At 53.1% G+C, this 24710-nt stretch overlaps 1 protein-coding gene across 7 annotated transcripts in view; it reads left to right on the forward strand.

Annotated features, from left to right (window-relative positions):
- Positions 1 to 24459, forward strand: part of DAPK1 (death associated protein kinase 1) — a 176882-nt gene extending 152423 nt beyond the window's left edge. For 6 of the 7 annotated variants that reach the window (XM_032392944.1, XM_032392941.1, XM_032392939.1 and 3 more), the window contains exons 20-27: positions 6214 to 6436; positions 11338 to 11526; positions 13650 to 13847; positions 14815 to 14953; positions 16447 to 16567; positions 19412 to 19600; positions 21917 to 23145; positions 23625 to 24459. In XM_032392944.1, coding sequence (XP_032248835.1) covers positions 6214 to 6436; positions 11338 to 11526; positions 13650 to 13847; positions 14815 to 14953; positions 16447 to 16567; positions 19412 to 19600; positions 21917 to 23145; positions 23625 to 23658 — 2322 coding nt within the window. In that variant the 3' untranslated portion in view covers positions 23659 to 24459. Of the gene's footprint in view, positions 1 to 6213; positions 6437 to 11337; positions 11527 to 13649; positions 13848 to 14814; positions 14954 to 16446; positions 16568 to 19411; positions 19601 to 21916 lie in introns of all 7 variants that reach the window. The other variant, XM_032392946.1, reaches the window with a different exon arrangement.
- Positions 24460 to 24710: the final 251 nt, after the last annotated feature.

Below are 24710 nucleotides of genomic sequence, written 5' to 3' on the forward strand. Positions count from 1 at the left end.
GGCATTTTGGGGTGGGTGGGACTTCCTGTCCTTGCAGGCCTTGCGGACCCCTGCCAAGCAGCTCATGACATAGCACCCCCTCCCCCACTCATTGTGAAATCAAAAACTGTTCTTACATATTTCCTGACACTCCTGGGGGAGTCACCCTCTGTTAGACCCCTTTATGTGGCTCCTGAACACATTCCTGGGGAGAAGTCTGTGTCTGCAGACCAAGGGGGGGGCCTTAAATTGCTTTGTCATTCCATAGGTTTGCAAGTGGGCTAGATTAGCAACAGAAACGCCCCTTTGTTTTCACCTCTATTCAGTTGAGGAGCCTGGGAACATATTTTTAAATGGTGCTCTAGAGAAGCCATGGGACTTGCTGTTCTAGAAGTACAACCACAGTCATCTCGTTGACCAGCAGGGGGCAGCAGAGCACTGGCCAGAGCAGAGGGAGAGGCTCCTTGGGTCCTTAGCACTGGGGGCTGACCTTGGGGAGAGGAGACCTTGTAGCCCGGGCCTCTGGGCAGGGTGGGGGTGAGGGTGACGGAGGCCAGAACTTGTGGGGGCAGGAAGAACACGGGGCAGGCCTGAGCTGGGCAAGGTCTGCTCTGACCCAGTTCCCCACAAAATGACTGGGGGTGGTGGTGTGCGGGAGCCTCTGGTCCTGTCCTGCAGAGCCCACCACAGGGGTCTTTTCCCAACTGCTGCGTGCTCCATGCCCTCACACTGGGGGCTTGATTTTCCTTCCAATTAGATTTCCGTAAGCTGATACTAAAATAATTGCTTTTCTTACACCTAAGATGAGACAGTGAAGAAAGGTGCCTGAGAATACTTTGGAAAATAGGAGGAAGTGTAGAGTTTGCCCAGAATTTCAAATTCAGCACAAGTAAGCTACATTTGCATAATTAAGAGTTGCTGCCCCTCCCTTGCTGGGTCTGACTGCATCCTGCCACGGGGGAAAGCCATGTCACCTCCCCATGCTCTTACCTGGCTTTGCCAGATTGCTGATGGTCTTCCTGTCAATCTGTTGATGGTTAGTCATCTTTGCTGATGGGAAAGTGAAGCTAAAAGCTAAAGGTGCAGGAAGAAAGTTAACTAGAAGCCAGGATTCACCAGGGCGTTAAAGAGCAATGCTGTTACCAAATAATGTTCATTTAAAAGAGATTCACAGTGTCTAGATATGCTAAGAACTGTTCTAGGCACGGGAGAGACCACAGTGAGCAAGAGGCAAGACTCAGGCTATAAACAAATAAGAAAAATGCCAGATGGGGTAAGTTCAGGGGGTGGCAGACAATGGCCTGGGGGCCGTAGTCGGCCCACCACCTGTTTTTGTAAATAAAACTTTCTTGGAACACAGCCATACCCCTGATTTCCTACTGTCTATCGCTGGTTTCTGGATACATGGCAGTCACAGGAGAGACCACCTGGCTCTTCATAGAGGATTGCCGCCCCTGCTGGGTGTGCAGGGATCCAGACAGGGTGAAATAAGAGAAGGGAGGTGGGTTTTTTTTCCATCCACTGCTCAGGGGACACCTCTCTGCTGGTGACATTTAAACCAACAAGAAAATATTGGAGAGGTGAGGCAGCCAGAGGAGACGCTGGGGATAGCAGAGGGAATAGTGAGTGCAAAGGGCCTGGGGCAATAGAGAGCTGGGTGTGTCCCAGGAGCCAGACCAAAAGGAAGGGGGAGGGGTCTGCACTGGGGCTTGAGCCAGGTGGTCTGGGGGAGAACGGTGCCTGATCAGAGAGGGAGGCGGCTTTACAAATCTAGGTCAGGAGACTGGGTTTGGTCCAGCTGTGTTCAGCAGGCGGGAGCAAGATCTGACTCAGTTTTGGGAGTTTCCCTCCAACTGCCCAGAGACATCAGGTAGAAGGTGATCATGGTGGCCAGGCGAGATCTGAAGGCCCTTGGATGGGTGTCCAGTCTCAGTTACTTCATGAGCCACGGGCAGGAATGCAAACAGAGGTCCCCATCTCTGGGTAAATATTTAAAGTATAAGATTAAAGGGAATAAGCAGGGAAATAGTACATATCCTGCCTCCCACTTACACAAGTACACTTTCTGACCCCCTGGAGGGCGGCACTGGGTTAGAATTCTGATTCCTCAGGTTCCCTGCTGCTTTCCCTTCCTCTTCCCAAGCCTGGCAGCCCCAGGCCTCACCCCTGCGGCCAGCCACACCTCCCTGCCTGGGGAGCAGGGGACACACAGGACACTGCTTCAGTGCAGGAGCCGGAATTTAGGAAACACCACGGTCCCAGCTCCTCACTACCCGGGTGTTACTGCTGGGAGGGCCGGATCAGGTGGGGCTTTGTGGCCCGCAGGGGCACAGGTGGTCTTGGAGCTCCTGGTAGATAGAGACCCCGGATGGACTTGTGTGCTCCCTCCAAAGAAATCAGTATTCTGCCACCCTCAGAGCTAGCCCGGAGCCACTCACCATCTTTCTGAAACCTTCTGTGCATCAAAGGCCCAGTCAGCCTTGGAGAGCACACATACAGGGTCAGGTTGAAGCAGCGGCCTTCCCCAGGCACTGGGCTGGGCCCCCTCCGGTCCCTGTGCCGCCACCTAGTGGTCACGAGAGAAAATGTGTCACCCACCTGCAGTGGGGGAGAGATTTCAGGACCTTCTTTTGTACTTCTAAATCAAAATCGGTTGTGCTCAGATTCTCCAAGGCTCTCAGTGAGCAGGAGGAGGGATCTTCCTGCAGGACCAGGTTAGGTCTCCTTAGAAAGGAGAAGACTCCTGTTTTCTTTCTTGCCTTATGGCAGATCTGTCCAGTTTGATGGAGAGAACCATTTCCAGACTTATCTCCCAAAGACAAGGTGAAGGGTGGATGAGTCATTCCCAAACAAGGCCAACAGGGGGATCATCTAGGCAGGGGAAGCAGGGAGGACCTCTGGCAAGGGCCTTTATGGGGGATCAGGGTGGGGTGTATAAGGTATGTTATTGGGAGCATTTGAGTGTCACTGGGTTAAATTTGGGGGTAAACTTGAGGCATGGCTCACCTTCTCGCCCTGCTGTGCCTGGGCCACTGCTCAAAGCCTGTTTGTGGGGATGTTGAGGCAGCAGGAAAATAGGAGTGTTAAAGGTCACAATACAGCTACTCAACAGGATTCTTGCTGAAGGCAGGGCAGGGGATCAGATATCAGAGAGGGGTGAGGAATTTCATCACATAGGAAAGAGCAGGATTTTTACTAAACTGACCGAGCAGGATTCTTGCTAAAACTGAACTAACTTGGCCAAGGACAAGGCCCAAGTTCAGAGCCTTGACACAGAGCACCTCGACTAGAGTTAGGACAAAAGGAGAATCTTCATCCCCACCTGCCTCTGTTCTGGAGCTGGGCCAGGAATCAGGCAAACACATTGTCAGCGGCTTCTGGCCCCCGCTACCCTGCATGGAATTCAAAGGAGTGAACTGTACTCAGTCGAGGGCAATGCTGAGCAAGGCATAGGCATGAAGCCCCTCAACTGCCAGGAATAAGCCAGCCATGGGCCAGAGAAGCTTCCAGAAGCACGCTGGGACAGCAGCAGTGTCCCATGGTTACCATGCCTCGAGTGTCCTCAGAGTGCAAGGGCCAGAGGGGCTCAGGCAGAGGGGACAAACACACCCTCAATCCTGCACACAGGATAGACATGGTGTCCAAGGTCAAGTGCCAAGATCAACAGGGCACGAGGCAGAAAAGAGCCACAAGCCAATTAAAATTGCACAGTGCACCCGGGACCCAGCAGTTGGATTACAGCCGGAAGCAGGTTTTCTGCCTTTCCCCTGTCCCAGGAGAAGGAGACAGAGGCTTCACACAAAAGAAGCATTAGTGTGTTAGTAAGCTGTGCGTCACAAAATAGGTGGCGAATGTTGTGATCTACTCGATGAGACACTCGTGGAAGGTGATGCTCACAGAATGGGGTGACTTTAGTTCCGATGCTTCCCGTGCAGGGAAGGTGGGAGCCAGGCCTGATTTAAAGGGAAGGGAGAGGAAGGGTTGGCCTTGGGAGTTAACCTAGAATGAAGGGAGGCAGATTTGCTTCAGGGGGTCAAGGGCTTATCGGCATCAGTACCCGGCATCCAGGAGAAATCCAGCGAGTGACCCATTTCTTCCAGCCTGGTCGGCAGTATTAAACCCTCAGTGCTCCCCGACCCCCAAAACCTCTGTGTCACATGGAACATGCAGTTAAATCCTAAGTTCAGATGATCATAAACGTTAGGTTTTTCTCTTATATAAATGCTCAGCAGACACTCAGAGGTCAGGTGGACCCAGGCAGTTGTCACTATGCAGGACACTCTGTGAACCTGTTTGAACACACAGCACCCACATCCAGGAGCACCCCTAACCCCAGGAACTGAAAAAGTAGCCGCCCTTTGCAGCATGCCCACCAGGGGGCAGTGTTGCGGCGCGGAGAAAGGAGGTCACAGTCCCACCCAGCAACTGGGGGAGGACAGGGAGCCTTCAGCAGAGCCCTGTCTGACAGGTGAGCTTGCTGGGTGGTTGGTGGAGGAAGCCACAGTGGCTCAGCAGGAAGAGAGCAGCAGGGAACTCCCCCTCCCTGGGTTTGCACGTGGACGCAGTGTCTGCCAGGCCTGAGGTCATAGGATACTAAGAGCCGGCAGTTCCCTCTGAGAGGCTCCTGCAGGGTCCCCCTGCGTCCTGTCATTTCCAGCGCACCTCTTTATTGAGCATCTCCCTGCCAGGTGCTGGGGACACCGTCTCTCCCCTCAGTTGGCTCCCAGTCAGGAGGGGGAGAGCATCCCACATCACCCTACAGTCTGGTGGGGTCACAATGGAGAACCCCACCTGGGCCAGAGCCTCCTGGGGAGGAATGTTCCGGGAGGGATCCCAGCAGGAGGGGTCCCCTGGATGCATGGAAGTTAACAGCTTAGAGCAGTGGGACCATCCTGGGTCACAGAAGGAATCCCCCTGAGGCTGCACCCCACAGCTCCAATGGGCCCCTGTTTTGGAGCCCGGAGAAAGCTGGGGGTGGAAAATGAGGTTGCTTGTGAGGCTGGATGGAGCCAGGGGGTGGGAGTGATGCATGATTGTGCAGCCTCGGGGTGGGATCTCTGGGTGCACAGAGCACCTGCCCACACCATCCAAAGCACTCTTGTTATGTCTGGTGTCAGCGTTCACATGTCTGTGTCTCCTCAGGACACAGATCTGGGCCCAGTCTGTACCTTCCCATTCCATGCGTTGTGCTTTTAGCCCATGGGGGCCGTCCATAAATGTTGGTCGATGAGTGAGTGAATCTGTGAATTCTCCTGCTTCTCCCTGTAAGGCTGAGAGAGAGGACAGTGGGAAGGTTATCGGGCCCCCGGCCCCGCCACAGCATTTGTGTTTGTACCTCACGATGCCCTCCTTCTCAGCACCCAGTACCATCACAGTGCCGGGGGGAACAGGACCCCTCCACACAGGGGAGCAGGTGCCCCTGGCCAGTCTCACAGGCTGCCCTGGGTTCTCTTTTAAAAAATCAACAGCTTCACAGGAGTTGCTCCATCCTTCCTTGTGCACAAAATGCCACGGACCCGGGCACATCCCTGGCGACAGAGAGCAGATTGGTGGTTCCAGGGGCTGGGCAGGGAAGGAGGAGTGACTGCGGATGGCTGTGGAGCTTCCTTAGGTGATGGAAATGCTCCGGAACCAGAGCCGGGCTGGTCGCACACACTGCACATGTAGTCACGCCTCGGAGCTTCAGTCCACTTTAAAATGGCTAAAACAGGGAATTGTATGTTATTTATACTTTACATGAATTTTTTTTTTGTAGATACGATGGGACCATGGGTAAGAATCGTAGGCCAGGGTACAGACTTCAGTTACAAAATAAGCGCCGGGATGCACAGGACGAGACTGCAGTTAAAAGCACTGCATTGCATGTTTGAAAGTGCCTAAAACAGTAGCTCTTAAAACTTCTCCTCACAGGGGCGCCTGGGTGGCTCAGTTGGTTGGGCGACTGCCTTCGGCTCAGGTCATGATCCTAGAGTCCCTGGATCGAGTCCCGCATCGGGCTCCCTGCTCGGCAAGGAGTCTGCTTCTCCCTCTGACCCTCGCCCCTCTCATGTGCTCTCTCTCATTCTCTCTCAAATAAATAAATAAAATCTTTAAAAAAAAAACTTCTCCTCACAAGGAAATCTCAGATCAGGAAGGACACGGCGAGAGTTCTAAACTGCAAGAACCCGCATTGACGGTTTGCTCAGAGCCTTCTCTTGTTCTGTGACGAATTCTCCCCTTTTCATCTGTGTTTAGGATGCTCACCGGGGACTCTTCATCCAGCAACTGCGCCCCACGCAGAACCTCCAATCCAGAATCAAACTGAAGCTGTTTGGCCACTCGGGCTCTGGGAAAACCACCCTGGTGGAGTCTCTCAAGTGTGGGCTGCTGAGAAGTTTCTTCAGGAGACGCCGGCCCAGACTCTCCTCCACCAACTCCACCAGGTTCCCGCCCTCACCCCTGGCATCCAAGCCCGCAGGTAGGCGCCCCCGCCCCGGCCCCTGTCTCTCCACGAGTTGCTGGCTTTTGTGCTGTCCCGTGTCAAGGTCTAGGGTGAGTGGTGGCTTTGTGTTGGTTACCTGGCCTGTGGTGACCAGATCTCACTGTCTTGTTAGCTTTAGGTGTGGGCCCTGTGTCCACCCCCTTCTTGGCCTGCACTTGCAGATGGCCCAGTAATAGCAAGGCAGGGCCTCACCGAAATCACACAAAGGTCCAAATTGCAAATGTGCCCATCACAGAATGGTGTTATGTTCTACTCTAAAATGGTTAATATGGTGAATTGTACATTATGTGCACTTTACATGAATTTATTTTAGATACAGTGGGACAGGGTAAAACGTATCTGCTACATGGATAACAGTCACAGACCAGGGTACTCAGCCCTTGAAGACAAAGCTCACATGGACAGATACAGGTTCCAGACTACACATGGAATATTGGCCCCAGGGTGGGTTGTCCCCCTTAGGCTTACTTCTTGGAATGCTGGGCACACATAGTAACTCAAGAACACAGCAACAAAATCTGATTCCATCTCTGTGCATCTCAATGTTGGTTGGTGGTTTTGAAAGGGGCCCTAATGATGTCATGGTTGGCTCATCCACTCACGTGGAGCCTGACTGGGAGGAGGACTTTGCTGTCTTCCCCCCACCTTCTTAGACACGGTTATGGGTGGATTCACGTCCAGAACTGCAGTGTGCCTGTCCTTCCCTGCCCCCCTGCACCCCTAGGGAGAAGCACCACAGAGAACACTAGGAATTGTGCCATCTGGGATGTTGTTTCTCCCCAGTCACCCCGAGTGAGGGAATTCCATTTTGCAAAGATAAGAATATAACCCTCCAAAGAGTTTCCTCAGTCTCAATTTTGTGCAAGGATTCATTTTCTCTACATGATATTACAAGGTGTCCTATCAATTCCCCACATTGAAAACAATGATTGTAAAGTTTTGTTTCTGTGTGATTCCCTCTCTCCATGAGGGAGGGTGTCTGGGGAGCAGTCTTTGGGGCTGAGGGACACTTGACTGAGAGTTATGTGCCCCTTTCAACTTCTTTTCTCTGAACAGCAGTGGACTTGAAACCAGGTAAAGATAAAATAACCACAACGGATTTATACTTAGTATGAGTACAGTGTTGCTAACACATAGAGTGAGTACTTTCTGAGCACAGGATGCCAGGAACTGGACAAGATGTGGTACGTGTGACGCCTCCCTGAATCCACACAGCAGCCTATAGGGCATCTCCCCAGCATTTTCCTGGTGCCTAGAGGGGTCCAGGGGGCTGCCCAGTGTCACCCAGCTGGGAATTCATGACATGTCTTACTCATAAGCCAGTGCTTAGTGACGATGCTTACAACTCCATCTGCGGTCAGGGCGTTTTCAGGCACACAGTGTCCACTGTCATCCGTAATTTCGGCTCAGTTTGGAGATGGAAGATGGGTTTCACCTTCTCTGAAGCCAGCAGTCTTCTGTGTGTGGATCAGGCCAGTGTTGCTGAGTGTGTGTGTGTGTGTGTGTGTGAGAGAGAGAGAGAGAGAGAAAGAGGGAAAGGGAGAGAGAGAGAGACAAAGAGATCTACTTAGATCTCTGATCTGGAATTTCTCTAAGTCCTCATTGGCTATGAAGATTATGCCCCAGGAACCCATGAGCTAAACTGAACCAGCCACAGACAGATTTTATCTCCTGCTCAACCCTCACCCCTCAGAAGTAATGTCTCCATTCATCTTCCACATCTGGAAGAATCTGGAAGTAGATTCTTGATAAAATGTGGCTCAGGAAGGCCAGATTATCAGCCAGGGTCACAAGTGTAAGGGCTTCAGCCAGGGCTTAGGGAGACTTGGTCATGGGACTCAGTGACAGAAGATTCTGTCAGGACGATGTCCGCTCTGGACCAAAGAAGCCGCCCCGGCTGCAATCAGCACACAGACACAGCGGGTCCCCCGGGGAGGCTGCTTCTCTTGTTCTCTCGACACCCTTGGTTCAGAGCTGCGCCTCCAGGCCGAACCCTCAAATTTCTGTCAAGATAACAGGTTAGTGGGGCCGGGCTTCCCCGACAGGAGTGTTAGGAAGTAAACACTGCTCTCTCTTGTGTCCCACGTGAGTCCATTCCAGAATCTTCCTGGTCTCCCAGCATCCCTGAGGACGCTGGCTTTGCTACCAGAAGGAGCCGAAGGGGGGAACCCCTCAAACTGTACTCTCTTCTCCTGGGAGCGGATGGCCTTGTTCTCTCGGGAGGCACAGCTCTGCTCTCCGTGGCCACTTGTGTAAAAGGCAGTCCCCTCGGGGATTCGCAAGACCGAAGAAAGTGACAAGTTCCGCAAAGACCCGAGAGAAGGCCAAGGGGACACCAAAAGGATGTCCAGCTGGCAAAGTGGCTGCTCTCTGGGGAAACCGCAGTAAAACCTGGAAGCCAGGAAGCGTGGAAGGCAACGCGTGTGGTTGACGCGGTCTGTCCTGACCTGGGTTCGGGTCCCGCACACGTGTCATCTCACTGGATTCTCAGGATGTTATGAGGTTGTGTCATAACCCACTTCAGAGAGAAGTGACCCGGGGCTCAGAGACATAACGTGTGTGTCTGCCTCAGGCCGAGGCTGAAACCCGGGGCCCAGGCGGTTGCCGTGCTGTGTTGTGTGCAGGGGGGTAGGGGTGGGGGTGGGGAAAGAGGATTAGCAGCCAACATTCACACCTCAGAAGATTCCACTGAAAAGCTGGTATTGGGTTTCCTGTGGAAAATTGGAAACTTCAGCCACACTGGGGTCACATTGCTGCCTGAGGCTGGTTAGTGGGGAGGAGGGTGGCTGCCCCGGACAGAGGGGCACGGGCTCTGCATTTCACGCCCTCTCCCCCCCAGCCCCTCACCCAGAGTCCCATAGACCAGGCCAGGGGGCTCAGAAGCAGGCTGCCCACCCGCATGTGTGAAATTTTGTCCTGTGACAGAAATGACATCTCAGGGATGCACTGGAGCGTGTGACCCTGGGCTCAGGTGCCCCCAGTCTATCCCAGAGGTGGAATTCAGTCCCAGATCTGAGGCCCAGAGCCCGGTGGTCTCGGAGGGCCTCGGCAAGCAGGGGAGGGATGGGAAACCCCACAGGGGCCCGTGTGGCTTCATGCCCAGGTGGCCGGTCTGCTCCAAGGGACGGGGCGAGTCTCCTTCCAAACAGTCCCTGAGGCGACAGGACTCACCCGCAGTTAAATGTAGACGTGCCTGAGGTCGGGGAAGAGCCGGGAGCTGCGCCTGCGGGCCGTGGAGCAGGTCCTTGTCCGGCCCCCGAGGGGCACACATGCCCCGGGCTGAGGGGGCGCCCGGCCGGAGGCAGCACCCCGTGGAGCCTGCCCGTCCCAGAGCGGCCTGCTCAGCGTTCACGTCCTGATGCGCGCCGAGCAGTATTAAGGCGGTGCTCAGAGAAGCAGACCGTGGCGCATAGGAGATGCCGTGGGAGCCTCCCCGGGGAGATGGGGCTGGGGGGTAGGATGGATGGGGTAGCTGTGGCCTCCAGGGAAGGAGGGCTGGTTCCAAACACAGCCGCACGGTCACTGCCCTGTGGCTCTGCCAGGGCCTGCGGGTCGTGCTCTGCTCCCTCCCAGGTCACAGCTCTGGTCCCCCTGAGCCCCGCGAGAATGGCCGGCCCGGCTCCTTTCCCCGGGACAGCTGTCCCCGGGGGCACGTTTCTATCACTCCGACAGCAGGCCCTGGGTGCGCCTTAGACACCGGTCCGTGGCGCTGTCGTCTCCTGAAAATGCAGGACAGAAGGGCCAAGCCACCGGGCAGGACGCAGGAGTGGGGGGCCCGTGTGGACGCTGGCTGCCTCCGTGTGCAGCCGCTCCGGGCCCGGGGGGGGGGGTCCCCCCACACTGCTTGTCCGGCGGCCACACACGTCCGCGCTCTGTGGCCAGTGGAGGGTCGTGGCTGGCGCACTGTGGGGCTGCGGCAGGAAGGACATGCCCGGAGCAGAGGGGAGTGGGTGTCCAGGGGGAGCGCTGCAGGGGAGGCAGCCTGCTGTCCCCCCGCCCCGGGAGGAGCTCAGGGGCAGGGGTGGCCCCTCCACCGGGCCTGCCGCTTGTCACCACTAGGGGTCGGCAGTCAGCAAAATCCACGATTTCCCGCTATGATTGCACGGTGTCCCTGTGAAATTATTATTTTTATGAGACTGAACACGAGCTCTGTCCTAATGAGAACTCCATGAGGTTCGGGAATGCCTGCCATATATCAGATCCCGTCCGCTCTCCCTGGACAGACCTGCTACTGTGTAGAATCCTTTTGCAGTCAACCTGACACAGTCTCATGGCCCAGAGTGGGATCACTTCATCTGCATCTGTCAGGGTCCAGGTGGGGACATTAATGGAAGGACAGTGTCATGGGCAAAAGTCAGGGGAACATCCCAGAGACGGTGAAGCATCCAAGGCCTGGGACAAAAGGAAACCATTCCCTCCCCGGGGTGGAAAGACAAGAGGAAGATCCTGTTCTTGAGAAAACTGGAGCCCAGGGGTGAAGCTGCCCGCGGCGGGCCGGGGGGGAGTCTAGAGTCACAGACACACAACTGGTGTCAGAGAAGCAGTGAGGAGGGAGGAAGTACCTGGGCCTTCTCCTCCCCCCGCCCAGCCTGTCCAGTGCCTCCCGTTGGCTGACCCCAACCAGACGCCAAGTGGCAGGGGTGCCCCGGAGATGCAGGGTCGGCCTCTGGGGGACCGAGCAGCGCAGGAAAGGGCTACGGAAGGTGCAGCAGACAGGAAGCATCGAGGCAACATCCCTGACCCACTGCCGCACAGCACTCGTGCCCGAAGCAGCAGGGGGTGGGATGAGAGTGTCCCGGGAAGGGACGGCGTGGGCCGGGGGAAGGGGAGCAGGCACGCAGGCTGCCCTGGTCTCACCGCCTCCCGTCCACCTGCAGTGTCCGTGAGCATCAGCAACCTGTACCCGGGCTGTGAGCACGTGAGCGTGAGGAGCCGCAGCATGATGTTCGAGCCGGGCCTCACCCGAGGGACCCTGGAGGTGCTGGTGGCCCCGCCCCAGCACCCGCACTGCGCAGCCGACGACCAGTCCACTAAGGCCATCGACATCCAGAACGCTTATCTGAACGGTACAGTAGCCCGCCCGCCCACAGGGGAGCACTCCCCTTTCCCTTCGCCAGGACTGAGTCAGACCCCTGCGGGAGCCTGTCCCCCTGCACCTGTCACAGCCCCACAAGGACGGAGGAAGAGCCGCACAAAGCGACCTTAGGGGTGACCCAGTGAAGCCAGGCTGGTTAATAGCCCTAACTAGTGAAACTAAACCCCATGCCCTAGGCACTCAGTAGGTGCTTAATAAATGACTGTTGAGTAAATCGCTTTCTAAGCAGAGCAAATCATACACTTGGATTGGAAACCTCATAAAATTCAATCCCACTAGCAGTTTGACAAGTGCAAGCATGAGAAGAGTTATCTCGAATACATCGACACTCGTGGCTGATGCTCTGTTGCAGGCACGGGCGGTTTTCTCCACGGGCGAAATTTCACGTGGGTTCTTTGCCCTCAAACATTTCCAAGGGGGTGAAGCTTCAGATGTTACCAGGGAAGGTTACTTTCTCCAGCAACCGCTGTGCCCCCTATGTCGCTCCCCCCAGCCCCCGGAGCTCCCGGGGCCCCCAGTTGTCCCACGTCACTTGAACACCAGCCCCTGCCTTGTGGAGGCGAAGTTTAGAGCAGGGATAAAGCGATTTCTTTGAGACCCATCTGTGAGGACCGTATGAGCTGATTCAAGCGCCTGGTAGTGTGTCTGGTACAGGGGAGGCGCTCAGAAAATGCCAATCGGGAGCATCTTCACGTAGGAATCTGTTATTACCGTGAACCCCGTGAACAATAGATGTCAGTGTGTGTCACCCCAAGCTGTGGCTCTTCACCTTCAGTGTGCAGGTGGGCCCCCTGCGGGGCTTGTTGAAGACACAGACGGCCGCCCTGCCCCCAGAGCTGCTGATGGGGCCGGTCAGGGGGGTTCCCAGGTGTTGCTGCTGCTGTTGGTCCGGGAACCCCACTAGGAGAACCACTGGATCCAATGAAGTGGAATTTAAGTCCATGGGCATTTTCTCTTTTAAACGCTGAGTGTTCTCTGAGATCCCGGAGTGGAGGTGGCGTGCAGCCTGTCCTCAGCACCCCTCGCTCACCCGGCTCCTCCCCGCCCCTCCCCCGCCCCAAGTCTGGCTCCCAGTGCTCCCAGTTCTCCCCGTGCTAGGGGACCTATGCCTTTGCTCCAGAACCCTTCCCACTAGCGCCTCAGCTGCCAAACTTAAGAGAGTCCTGTGCCCAGGGGTGCCTGTGCTCCAAGAGGAAGCTCCAGAAGAGTCCTTGGATCTTCCAGAATTAACTGTTGACTGCAGAATTTCTGACCCAAATAAGCACCGAGGGGAAGAATTAGTGAAAAGGAACTTGAAATCCTACAACATAAGTGGTCCTGCTTGGTTGCCCCAGAGGCCGGTGCATGGCTGGTCACCGTCCTGCTGGAATGTGGTCGTGTAGGGCTGGGGGTGCCCACATGCTGGATAGTCACTGGGAGGTTCTAGGTGCCTTAGGAGCTATAATCAGAGCCTCACCCACAGACACTTCCAAGAAAACCCTCCATACCCGGTGCTCAGGTATGAGGGAGCAACTGCCCCCCAACCCTAGGGCACACAGCCTTCTACCCTGCTTGACCCTTCTACTGCTCCCCACACTGGGTGAGCTTATGGACCCCACCTCCTCACAGTTCCATCCCCCTCCTTCAGATGCAGAACTGCTAATCAACTTCTGCATCTTTAACATGTGCAGATAGCCTGCTCACTTCTGACCTACCTGAGCAGGTCGCTTACTCACCTGCAGCAGGTGGATGTAGTCATTATTGAACCAAAATTAAATTACATATCTTAGTGACTTTTACGTTCAAAATTGTATACCCTGTCATGTTCCGAAAAGAATTTATACCTATTTGAAGATTAGGGAATCTTATCACATACGTTCTCTGACTGTGTGAGTTTGTTGATGGGGAACCCAAAGTCACCAGTTGGCTCTGGCTCCTTCCTTGTGTGGGGTCATTCGTGTGGGGAAGTGGGGGGAGTGTGTGTGTCTTGAAGATGCATAGATAAACAGGTGGATGCTATGGACAGCACTCTGGGCAGCCCCTAAAGTGCTAAGAAAAATTGTGATTGGCATTTGCTGGTGGTGTTTCAGATAGTAATCTTTCTTCTCTCTGTAGGAGTCGGTGATTTCAGCGTGTGGGAATTCTCTGGAAATCCTGTATACTTCTGCTGTTATGACTACTTTGCCGCAAACGACCCCACGTCCATCCACATCATTGTTTTCAGTCTGGAAGAACCCTACGAGATCCAGTTGAACCAAGTGATCTTCTGGCTGAATTTCCTAAAGTCTCTTGTGCCCGTTGAAGAACCCATCGGTAAGCTGGCACGCCCCGGTGCGTGAGCGCCCTTCCCTCTGGGCGGATCTGCAACTCCGGCTAACAGTGAGGCTCCCCTGATCTGTCCTTCCTGCGATGAGAGTCCCACTCTGGACGGATCCTGAGGCCCAGCTGCTCCCTTTGTTCGCAGGGAATTATTACAGGATCACATTTTCCTGCCCTCTTCAGAGACCAAGTCTGAGCAGTTCCTTGGGAACCGTTTCTCGCTCTCTCGCTCCACGTTAGAGCTGCGGTCACTTTGGTTGGGTGGGAGTGGAATCCGTCCTCTGATGGCCTCTGTGCCTCTACCTAATGGTACGTGATGAATAAGCAGAATGAGCCGTCCTCCGTTCTGTAGTTCCATCAAGAACGGACGGGACCATACTGAGTGAACGTATTATCTTAACTTTATTCCTAGAGCAGAAGATAGCGTGGAATACACTTCTGTTCCTTTGTGTACAAAACAAAAAGGAGCAGCCTTCCATGGTGGACACTGGGCTATCCATTTTTTTCTTCAAAAATTATAGAATAATCAAATAATTGGACTTAACCTCCTCAGGGTACCTCCACTCTGCCTCTTTCTTTCTCATTCTTTTTGATGTTTTCTTCCTAAACACTCCCCTGAGGAGAGGCTCTCTGTCTGTGTGCACCGCAGGAGATCCTCTCAGCCATTTCTGGGTGTTGCTGCATTCAGAGGGCTTTCTTTGTCTTGTAAAGGGTGCACCTGCCCAGAGTTCGATTTCCTCTCACCATGCAAGCAGGGCCCCCTTGGAGGAAGAGCTGAGAAGCTCCCTCGTGTTCTGTGGTCTCAGCCCAGGAAACAGGCTCATCCTGATGTTGGCCAGGCCTGGGCCTTCTTGGGGTGAGCCCGCATAGTGGGCAGGCTGCACATCCAGAGGCCAGCATGGGGACGCGAGGCAGCCAGGAAGGAGGACCCACCTGTGACATGCCTGCTTTCTGCCCCCAGCCTTTGGCGGCAAGTTGAAGAACCCGCTGCATGTCGTCCTGGTGGCCACCCATGCCGACATCATGAACGTGCCTCGGCCGGCTGGAGGCGAGTTCGGATATGACAAGGACACGTCCTTGCTCAAGGAGATCAGGAACAGGTGAGGGCATCGCTGGTGGCAGGGGCCATCCCGCAGAGCTCACAGACACAGAGGAAGGGATTGGAGGCCTCCTTTGCTTGGTTGGCTTTTGTGGTATCGTTTTTATTTTTATCAAAACATTGAAAACAGATGCAACAGAAGTAAAGAGCACGGGATAAAAAACAACAAACTATGCACTTCTTTCCTCACCTCCTGGTACCACTGCCCAGGGGGAGCTTCTGGTAGGGGTTTCATGCATTGATTTTCCACTTTCTGGAGGCAGCTCTAGTTGACAGGTAACATTATCTGCTTAACGTCCACATCGTGGTGATTTGACGTCCGCGGCGCCCATCTAGCTAGTTAGCGCATCCATCACCTTCCATCTCTCTCTCTTTTCTCCTTATTTCTTTTATTATTTTTTGGTGAGAATGTTTCTCACCCCAAAATGTTTAAGTTCAACCCTTAGCAAGGGGCGCCTGGATGGCTCAGTCGTTAAGCGTCTGCCTTCGGCTCAGGTCATGATCCCAGGGTCCTGGGATCGAGCCCCACATCGGGCTCCCTGCTCCGCGGGAAGCCTGCTTCTCCCTCTCCCACTCCCCCTGCTTGTGTTCCCTCTCTCGCTGTGACTCTCTCTGTCAAATAAATAAATAAAATCTTTAAAAAAAAAAAAATAAGTTCAACCCTTAGCGAGTGTCTGTCATATACAGTGTCATCAGTGGTTGACACCGTGGTTGATGTAGACCTCGGTTCTTTTTGTTGCTTTAACCTCGGTTCTGATGACTGTCTTCTTACCACTGAGCAGAATCGCTCACTGTCGAAGTTGCCGCTCCTTAGGGGCTCATGACTCGGGGGTCCTGACCTGGTCTGGAAAGTGGGAAGGCCTGGAGGGAGAAATACCAGCGTGACTTTCCTGGCACGTGTTTTTGTGAAACTTCTGGTTCATTGATCAGTGTGGACGTGCACGGGTCACAGTGTAGAAATATGTATTTTTACATAGCATCTGTCAAAAAAACTTTGAAGCTGCAGCTCTATGTAATCTGCCAGTAATGCGAATTCTCGATTGATCGACTGCAGACATTTCCTGTGGTCCTCCTGATAGGAAAAAGAGGGCTCGTACTAATATTTTCCATCGAAGCTGTGGCTGTCAGGCCCATCGTCTGCTCTTACGCCGTCACCCTGCAATGGCGTCCGTCCTCCTAGCATGCAAGGGGAGGGCACAGGCCTCACCTGTCCTGCGTCAGGGGACCTGAAATCTTCCCATACTGTGTCCCTGCCATTTTGTGGGACTGGAGCCGCCCCTTGCCCGTCTGCCACCGCCATCCGCGGGACTCGGAGCGTGCGGGTCCCCACCCCTCGCACCCGTGTTACATGACAGAAGCCAGCAGATGGTGGGGAGGGGGCGGCCTTTGCAAGGTCATGAGAACTTTCTGGCTTCAGGCCAGCAGGACGCTGCCATCTGGGGGGACACCTGGTAGGACCACAGCACCCTGAGGAGGCTGCTGCTCTTCCCTTAGGTTTGGGAACGATCTTCACATTTCAAACAAGCTGTTTGTTCTGGATGCCGGCGCTTCGGGCTCTAAGGACATGAAGGTCCTTCGAAGTCACCTGCAGGACATCCGGAGCCAGATTGTGTCGGTGAGTGAGCTGGGAGGCTGCAGGCCTACGTTTGCCCAGACCATCCGGTCACCCCAGAGCCGGCTGCTTCATGCTGTCCTCGGGGTCAGGTTTAGTCCTCAGGGGCCCCAGGACGAGGAAGCTTCATGGCTGTGTTTGTGTCCCATTGCTCAGGGAGGAGGAAGGAAGGGTGAGAACAAGGAGGTGGCCTGGAGATGAGGGGGCTGTGGGCGTGGGGGCACCTTAGGGTATATGGGATTCTGACGGTTTCAGTAACATGGCCTTTTACAAATCACAAAAGCTACTCAGAAGTGACTTATTGTGCGATATTTAGAAAATGCGGAGGAGCATCTGCGTGGCTCAGTCAGTTAAGTGTCCGAACTTGGTTTTGGCTCAGGTCTTGATCTCATGGGTCATGAGATCTAGCCCCACATCAGGCTCCACGCTCAGCCCAGGGTCCGCTTGAGGATTCTCTCCCTCTGTCCCTCCCCCCACCCTTGTGCATGTGCTCTCTTTCTCTCTCTCTAAAATAAATAAATTTATTTTTTTAAGATTTTATTTATGCATTTATTTAAAACCGACAGAGAGAGAGAGAGAGAGCATGAGTGCGTGCACAGTTGCATGAGCAAGGGAGAGGGACAGAAGCAGGCTCTCTGCTGAGCAGGGAGCCTGATGCAGGGCTTGGTCCCAGGACCCATGACCTGAGCCGAAGTCAGCCGCTTAACCAACTGAGTCACCCAGGCGCCTCCATAAATAAATAAATTAAAAAAAAAAGAGGGGCGCCTCTTAGCAGAGTTAGTACAGTTCCAGCACACATCTTATGGGAATGAGACAATTGGGTTGGGTTTTTTATCTTAAAATTTCAGTGGAAGAATAAATAAAACATAAAGGCTGTGTAATTAATAAATCCAAAGTCAAAAAAATCAGTAAGTGGAATACGTGAGTGTAGAAGTAAATCACAACATCTACAGAAATTCAATAGAAAACAAAGATGCTGTTTCAATTTTGGGGAAAATGTTATTTCATCCATGACCTGACACAACTAGCTATTAGTCTAGAATGAAATGAGACTGAGTTCTACTCACTGCGAATCCCAAAAAGAAATTCTACATGGATTAAAACTATTAAATGTGAAAAAGAAGAAGACAAAAACCGCAATATCTTGAATGTGTTTTTAAAATAATTTGGTACTGCTTTGGAAAACCTTTTAGGTAATATAGAGAACCCTAGGAATTTTCAAAGAAAGTGTACCTATTTGACAACATAAAAGCTAAAATTTCTTTTCTGGCAAATAAATTCCATGAACAAAGTTAAAAGGTAAAATAGACTGGAAAAAATATTCTCAATGCCTCTAACCCCTAAAAGGTTGCTACTCTATAATATTCGAAAAGTTCTCCCGAGCTGACAGGAAAGGGTAAACATCCCAAGGGCAGAATGCTCCCTGGAAAGTTCCTGCTGCCCCAGCCTGGGTGGGAATGAGGAGCGTGTGTCTGTCTCCCTCCCCTGGTGGCGGGTGGCCCCTCCAGTTAGAGCTTATTGCTTCCCAGCTGGGACATGCCCCCATTCACAACACCAGGCTCCAGTTCCAGATGTGCTGTAGGAACCTTCAGGAAAACTCTGGACTTTCTGAAGCCCAGTCTTTGCCTTCTGATGGGGGCCACAGTAAGGCACAGTCAGTGAGTGGGGAGTAGTCTGGGGGGGCTCAGAGGAACCCGATCACAGAAACCAGTGGGCAGCGATCGGGGACAGTGGTCTGGGAAGGACCCCAGCCCCTTCCCACCAGGGGGCATCAGGGCCTCTGCCCCGGGCTCTAGGGAGTCCCTGGAGAGTTCTGAACTGGGGTGTGTTGAGATCATCTGCTTCACACCCCCCACCCTCAACTCCTGAGGCCCAGCAGGTGGAACCCAGCAAACAAGACTGCCTTTTTGCCTGGGAGCTTTGTTTTACGAATAGGGAGTGGAATTTAGCTGACATAAAGGTAGGATACAAGAAGGGACTGCCCGATTAATGATGCAGGGCAATGTATGGCTGGTGTTATTTTTAAATTAGGACGGTGTGCGGATTATCTGAGTCTGTCACGAAATGATTTATTTAATCAAATTAAAAGATGAAAACCCTATTTCAAGGGGAATGGGGGGATAGGCAAAATGGGTGAAAGGGGGTGGGAGATGCAGCCTTCCAGCTGTGGAAGGAATAAGTCACAGGAATAAAAGACACAGCACAGGGAATATAATCAATAGTATTGTACTAGTGTGTGGTGACCGAAGTCCAGTCCCCACGTCGCACCCCTGAAACTCACGTAACATTGCGTGTCAACTATACTCAAATAAAATTTCTTGGAGGTAATTTAAGAAAGAAATCTATTTCAAGCCCATGACCAAGAACTAGTCTAACTTAAACCGTATGTCCGCAACAGTCCCACGAATACCTAATTTTCTGATAAAAACCCACTGCAGTAATGCTAACGACAGTTCATCTCATTTCCTCTCCCTTTGTTCATAAAGTGACCATCTTCTGGCTGAAAGAGTCGCTCCAGGGGAGGGAGGGAGGGAACACAGCATTAGGGGTTAAAGGAGCACTCTGATTGAATCTCTGTTCCAAAAGCATTGTTGCGAAGCCTCACCAACTCTTTAACTGTTAGCAATAGAAATGAAAGCATCCGTACCATTTTACACTTGTAAGTGGGTTTCGCGGAGAGGCCACACTTTAAAAAAAGAACTGGCCCAGTATGCCCAACAAAAAAGCACTCACTCGTCCTGAGTATTTCTTGCAACGATGCAGAAAAGAGCGCCATCCTCTCTACCTGGGCTTCTCCGAGGGAGCCCCTCGGCCGCAGGTTGACCTGTCGTGTCCTGCATGTTCTAGGTGTGCCCTCCGATGACCCACCTGTGTGAGAAAATCATGTCCACACTGCCTTCCTGGAGGAAGCTCAACGGGCCCAACCAGCTCATGTCGCTGCAGCAGTTCGTGTACGATGTGCAAGACCAGCTGAACCCACTGGCCAGAGAGGGCGACCTCAGGCGCATAGCCCAGCAGCTGCACAGTGCTGGCGAGGTAGGGGCTGCAGCCCAGGCGGGGGTGTGGGAGGGGCTCCACGGACGTGTTTCTGTCCCCACGCGGAAGGTGCTTGGAGTCTGGAGAGGCGGAATGGAAAGTGCCCAACTACCCATAATCTATCCAGACACGGGGCTGTCCCACAGAGGCCCAGGTGATTCTCTGATCTGCAGTTCTCGGCTCCCCCACGCCCCCTAGAGCTGTCCCGTGGTTGTATTCGGATTTGTTCGTTTTCCAGCTCTTATAAGTTAGGGAGCCCAGTTCCCGCCGCATGGGGCGACTGGGCCTCTCTTCTTTCCTCCTGGGGCACCTGGTGCTTAGCTGTGATTCCTGCAGCCTCTGGGTGCAGCTCGGCAGGGGCTGTTATGTGCTCCAAACAGACTCTCAGGTTCACAGATCATCAAGAAAAGGCGGTGACGAGAGGATGTCCGGAGACATTGCAACCCAGCAAGCAGTGTCCCCGGAAATGACCAAGAAATGGGGATCTTTGCTCCTGCTTGTATGGCATTCAGCACTGGGGTGCAGCTTGGGAATGCCGTTCTAATTCCCTCCTCTGCCTGTCCCCAGATAGGGGGCCTCGCCTTCCTGTTCCTCCATCCTGTGACATCAGGGGACAGTTGAGGCTAGGCTGGGCCACGAAGAGCAGTTCCGAACATGAAAACCCAGAGGCAGTTCTGAGAATTTTAGACACCAGGAGCTTCCTGTGCGGTCTCAGTGTCCCCCTGACTCGAGGCCCGTGTGTGTGGATCAGATAGGCTTGACATGACAACTGAATCCAGTGACCCTGAAAACTAGAGCGTCAAGCAGTGAGAGCAGGAGCCTCTGAACTCCCCTGAGACTACCGGTCATCTACAGGCCCCTCTGGCCGTACTTTAAAGTGACTGAATGCAAGGACTGGGATCCAAGCTAAGATTAACCAGAATAATAAACTCACTCCACTGGCCCAGTATTCTCTTGCCTTCTGGTATTTGACTAGCAGTTTCTAGATCAAGGGTATAATCCACTTTATTCTTCATTCTCCTTGCCCTTGAGACTTTAGTAAGTAAGTGACGATCTGGTGGTAGGAGTAAGGAAGGGGAATCTGTCAGGTGCCCCCGCTCTGCTCAGCCACCAGCCCCTCCCCCAGTCCTGTTACTGACCGCTGGTAACAAAGTTCATAGGCACATGTCACCGGTTGTCCTGATGCCTGTTTCTGCTCCGGGACCCCTCACCGCACGAAGTCTCCGGTGGGGCCAGTGTCTCTGTCTTCCCTGACTGACACTTTGCTCCATTGGCTTTCTCTCTCTCTGTTCTATTTATTTATTTTTCGGGTATGACATTGCACCCCCAAATGATTGAGCCTGGAGCTCCTAAGCCGTGGGGTCCTCTCCCACTGGCACAGGGTGGAGGAGGGGCAGGAAAGTAGGCCCCGAATTGAGACCAAAGAAATGAAGGAGGCCACTCCTTATAGTTGACACATTTTTATTCGGGGTAGCTTACGAGCAGGGGAGATGGGGCGGGCAACGACCCAGCCGCACTGCGCTTCTCCACAAAGTCTGGAGTGTCGTCTATGGATTTTATAGCGCAGGGGGATGCACAGAAGGGCAGTGCAGTGAGAGCGAAGGGTCCACGTGCCCCTCACTGACATCTAACATTGAATTAGGTCTCACAGCACCACGTGTGTGTGTGAGGCAGGGAAGAGACTTTGTTATCTTTGACAAATTTACAAAGGGCCAAAAAGCAAGCTTCCCACCCTCCTGGCCTTGGTGGGTGTTTCTCAGGTTCATGTATTAATCTCCAGGAGTCTCTGGACACCACGTAGCTGAGGGCGTCCGCGAGTGGACGTGAACAAGACAGAGGGCTAAGGATGGAGTCACCCACGTTAGCACAATATAATTAATTATGTTCCAGAAACATAGCACTGATGTAATAGTATTGTTGAATATATAGTCCTCATTGGAGCGTTTGCCACTCACCCCAGTCATTTCTTTCGTAGCTGTTTTTATTCATTCGTGTGTTTATTTGGGGATGTAGAATCCAGTCAGAATTTACTCGTTGCATTTGGCCACCATCTCTCTCTCTTTTTTGTCTTTCATTACGTTGACCTTTTTTTTCAATTGTCAAAGGGAGGCTTTTCAGTTTCTCTCATAACCTTCTCAGGCTGCTGTTTTGGGTCTGTGTTGGATTTCCGAGATCCGTCCCCATCAGTGCCCTGGGTCAGTTTTTGCAGCATGTGCGCAGATTTTATCATTGCTCGGGTCGTCTCGCGCTCTGCACAGCTGGTGCATCTGGCCATCTCGGTCCCCATGTGTGACCTCCTGTTGTCCCTTCTGGCAGATCAACATCATGCAGAGTGAAACGGTCCAGGACGTGTTACTCCTGGACCCCCGCTGGCTCTGCACCAACGTCCTGGGGAAGCTGCTCTCCGTGGAGACCCCGCGGGCCCTGCACCACTACCGGGGCCGCTACACCGTGGAAGACGTCCAGCGCCTGGTGCCCGACAGTGACGTGGAGGAGCTGCTGCAGATCCTCGATGCCATGGACATCTGCGCCCGGGACCTGAGCAGCGGGACCATGGTGGACATCCCTGCCCTGATCAAGACAGACAACCTCCACCGCTCCTGGACGGACGAGGAGGACGAGGGGAGGGTCTATGGTGGCGTGCGCATCGTCCCCGTGGAGTACCTCACCCCCTTCCCGTGCGGCATCTTTCACAAGGTCCAGGTGAACCTCTGCCGGTGGATCCACCAGCAGAGCGCTGAGGGCGACGCAGACATCCGCCTGTGGGTGAACGGCTGCAAGATTGCCAACCGTGGGGCCGAGCTGCTGGTGCTTCTCGTCAACCACGGCCAGGGCATCGAGGTGCAGGTGCGAGGGCTGGAGATGGAAAAGATCAAGTGCTGCCTCCTGCTGGACTCCGTGTGCAGCACCATGGAGAACGTCATGGCCACCACGCTCCCGGGGCTGCTGACGGTGAAGCATTACCTGAGCCCCCAGCAGCTGCGGGAGCACCATGAGCCCGTCATGATCTACCAGCCGCGGGACTTCTTCCGGGCGCAGACCCTGAAGGAGACCTCACTGACGAACACCATGGGTGGGTACAAGGAGAGCTTCAGCAGCATCATGTGCTTTGGGTGTCACGACGTGTACTCGCAGGCCAGCCTAGGGATGGACATCCATGCCTCAGATCTAAACCTCCTGACCCGGAGGAAACTATGTCGTCTCCTGGACCCCCCCGATCCCATGGGAAAGGACTGGTGCCTTCTCGCCATGAACTTGGGTCTCCCCGACCTTGTGGCGAAGTACAACACCAATAACGGGGCTCCCAAGGAGTTCCTCCCAAGCCCGGTCCACGCCCTGCTCCGGGAATGGGCCTCCTACCCCGAGAGCACGGTGGGCATCCTCATGTCCAAACTGCGGGAGCTGGGGCGTCGGGACGCGGCGGACTTTCTACTGAAGGCGTCCTCTGTGTTCAAGATCAACCTCGACGGCAATGGCCAGGAGGCCTATGACTCAAGCTGCAACAGCGGCACATCTTATAATTCCATTAGCTCCGTCGTGTCCCGGTGAGGGCAGCCTTTGGCTTGGGCAGGGTCTCTTTGGACTGCAGACCAGGGGGACGCAGCCTCTCTTTCCCATCGGAAATTCAGGGTGCATCTTCCCTGTGCCCACATACTGAAGGACGCCACCCTCCCTCCTGCTTTAGCAATTTCTCTGCCACTACCTCCCTCCCACTCACACACTCCACTGTATGTGAATGGTCTTTCTAGTTTCAGAGCAGACCATACATAACCCTGTCCTTTGGCCATTTGAGAAACTAGCGTCCCTCCTCTCTGCGTTCTGGATCCATCTCTCATCTCCAGCACCTTGCTTCTTGCTGATAATTTTACTGGAATTCCTAGCTTTCAATGAAATTTTTTAAACTACTTGTATGGATTGTCCTTTAAAGAAAAAAAAAAAAGCACACATTTATCCAAAATGTGTATTTCTTATCCTCTTTTTCTTGTTAGACCATGTCCTCAGCTTCTCTCTTTGATATTTGTAGGAAAGACTCCCATGTGTGGAATCCCGCTGTATGACTGATAAACAGACAACATGTGAGTGCCTTTGCAGAAGAGGGTGTGTTTGAGACCATCCAGGTCAGCCAGGAGCTGTCGTGAAGGAGACGCTCCCTCTCTGTCCCTTGCTGTCTGCTGATCATCGCCAGAGGTGCTTCACCCTGAGGTTTTTTTTTTTCCCCCAGTAATTTTTGTGTTTCCCTTGGCAAGGAAAGGGGAGGAAGGAATCCTCTTCTAGAGTCATTTTACGGCCAGTGTTGTTTTCATGGAAAGACATGTCTTTGTCGTTCTTGTTTAAATGTCAACGTGCGCGTCCACGCGGCACCCGCACACTGTCCCCCTGCCTCATTCCCGCGCATCTCAGGTAGAAGGTGACACAGCTGTAGGTGAGGAAGGCCTGTGGGAGAACTCAGAACACCCCTGACCCGTGATGTGTGACAGTCCGTTGTCACTGGTGCACAGTAGATGATTTTCACATTAGGTCCTGGTTCCATAACTTCATATACTTGAAGTCTAATAAGATGAAGGAAGCCAGTTTCCTTGCAGTGATTTTAAATTGTGATAGAGTATTAAGTTGATATGAGGGAACGTGTCCTAATTCTTCTGTCCTGGGAAGCATGTAATTTTAATGTTACATTACATGTGTGTATATGTGTGTGTATATATATATATATATATATGCAGTATGTATATACATATATATGAATACAGGTATTTTTACTTAATCTATACAATGTAGTAAAAAGATGTTGGCTTTTCTTTTCTGTTCTCTTTTTTTCTTTTCCCTTTTTTTAATATAAATAAACTATTGCTTGTTGCATTCGATTGTTAGTCTTTCATTCAAAAGGAATCCTTTATCTCTGTTTTCTTTTCACCCAGCAGTAACCCACAGAGCAGGCAAACCACACTGAAGTCCAGAAAGTCCGTGAACCTGAACCCCCGTATGGAAACACCAGCTTATCTGGGGAGTGTTACTACTAAAATTGGGAACGGTACGGGGAAATGGGAAGAGCCCAGAGGGTTTTCACATTTGTTCTCAGCTGAAGAAGGGAGCCCCTTCCGTTGTCCTTGCG

The sequence above is a fragment of the Phoca vitulina genome, unplaced genomic scaffold, assembly GCF_004348235.1.
Source record: "Phoca vitulina isolate PV1807 unplaced genomic scaffold, GSC_HSeal_1.0 scaffold70, whole genome shotgun sequence".
Lineage (NCBI taxonomy): Eukaryota > Metazoa > Chordata > Mammalia > Carnivora > Phocidae > Phoca > Phoca vitulina.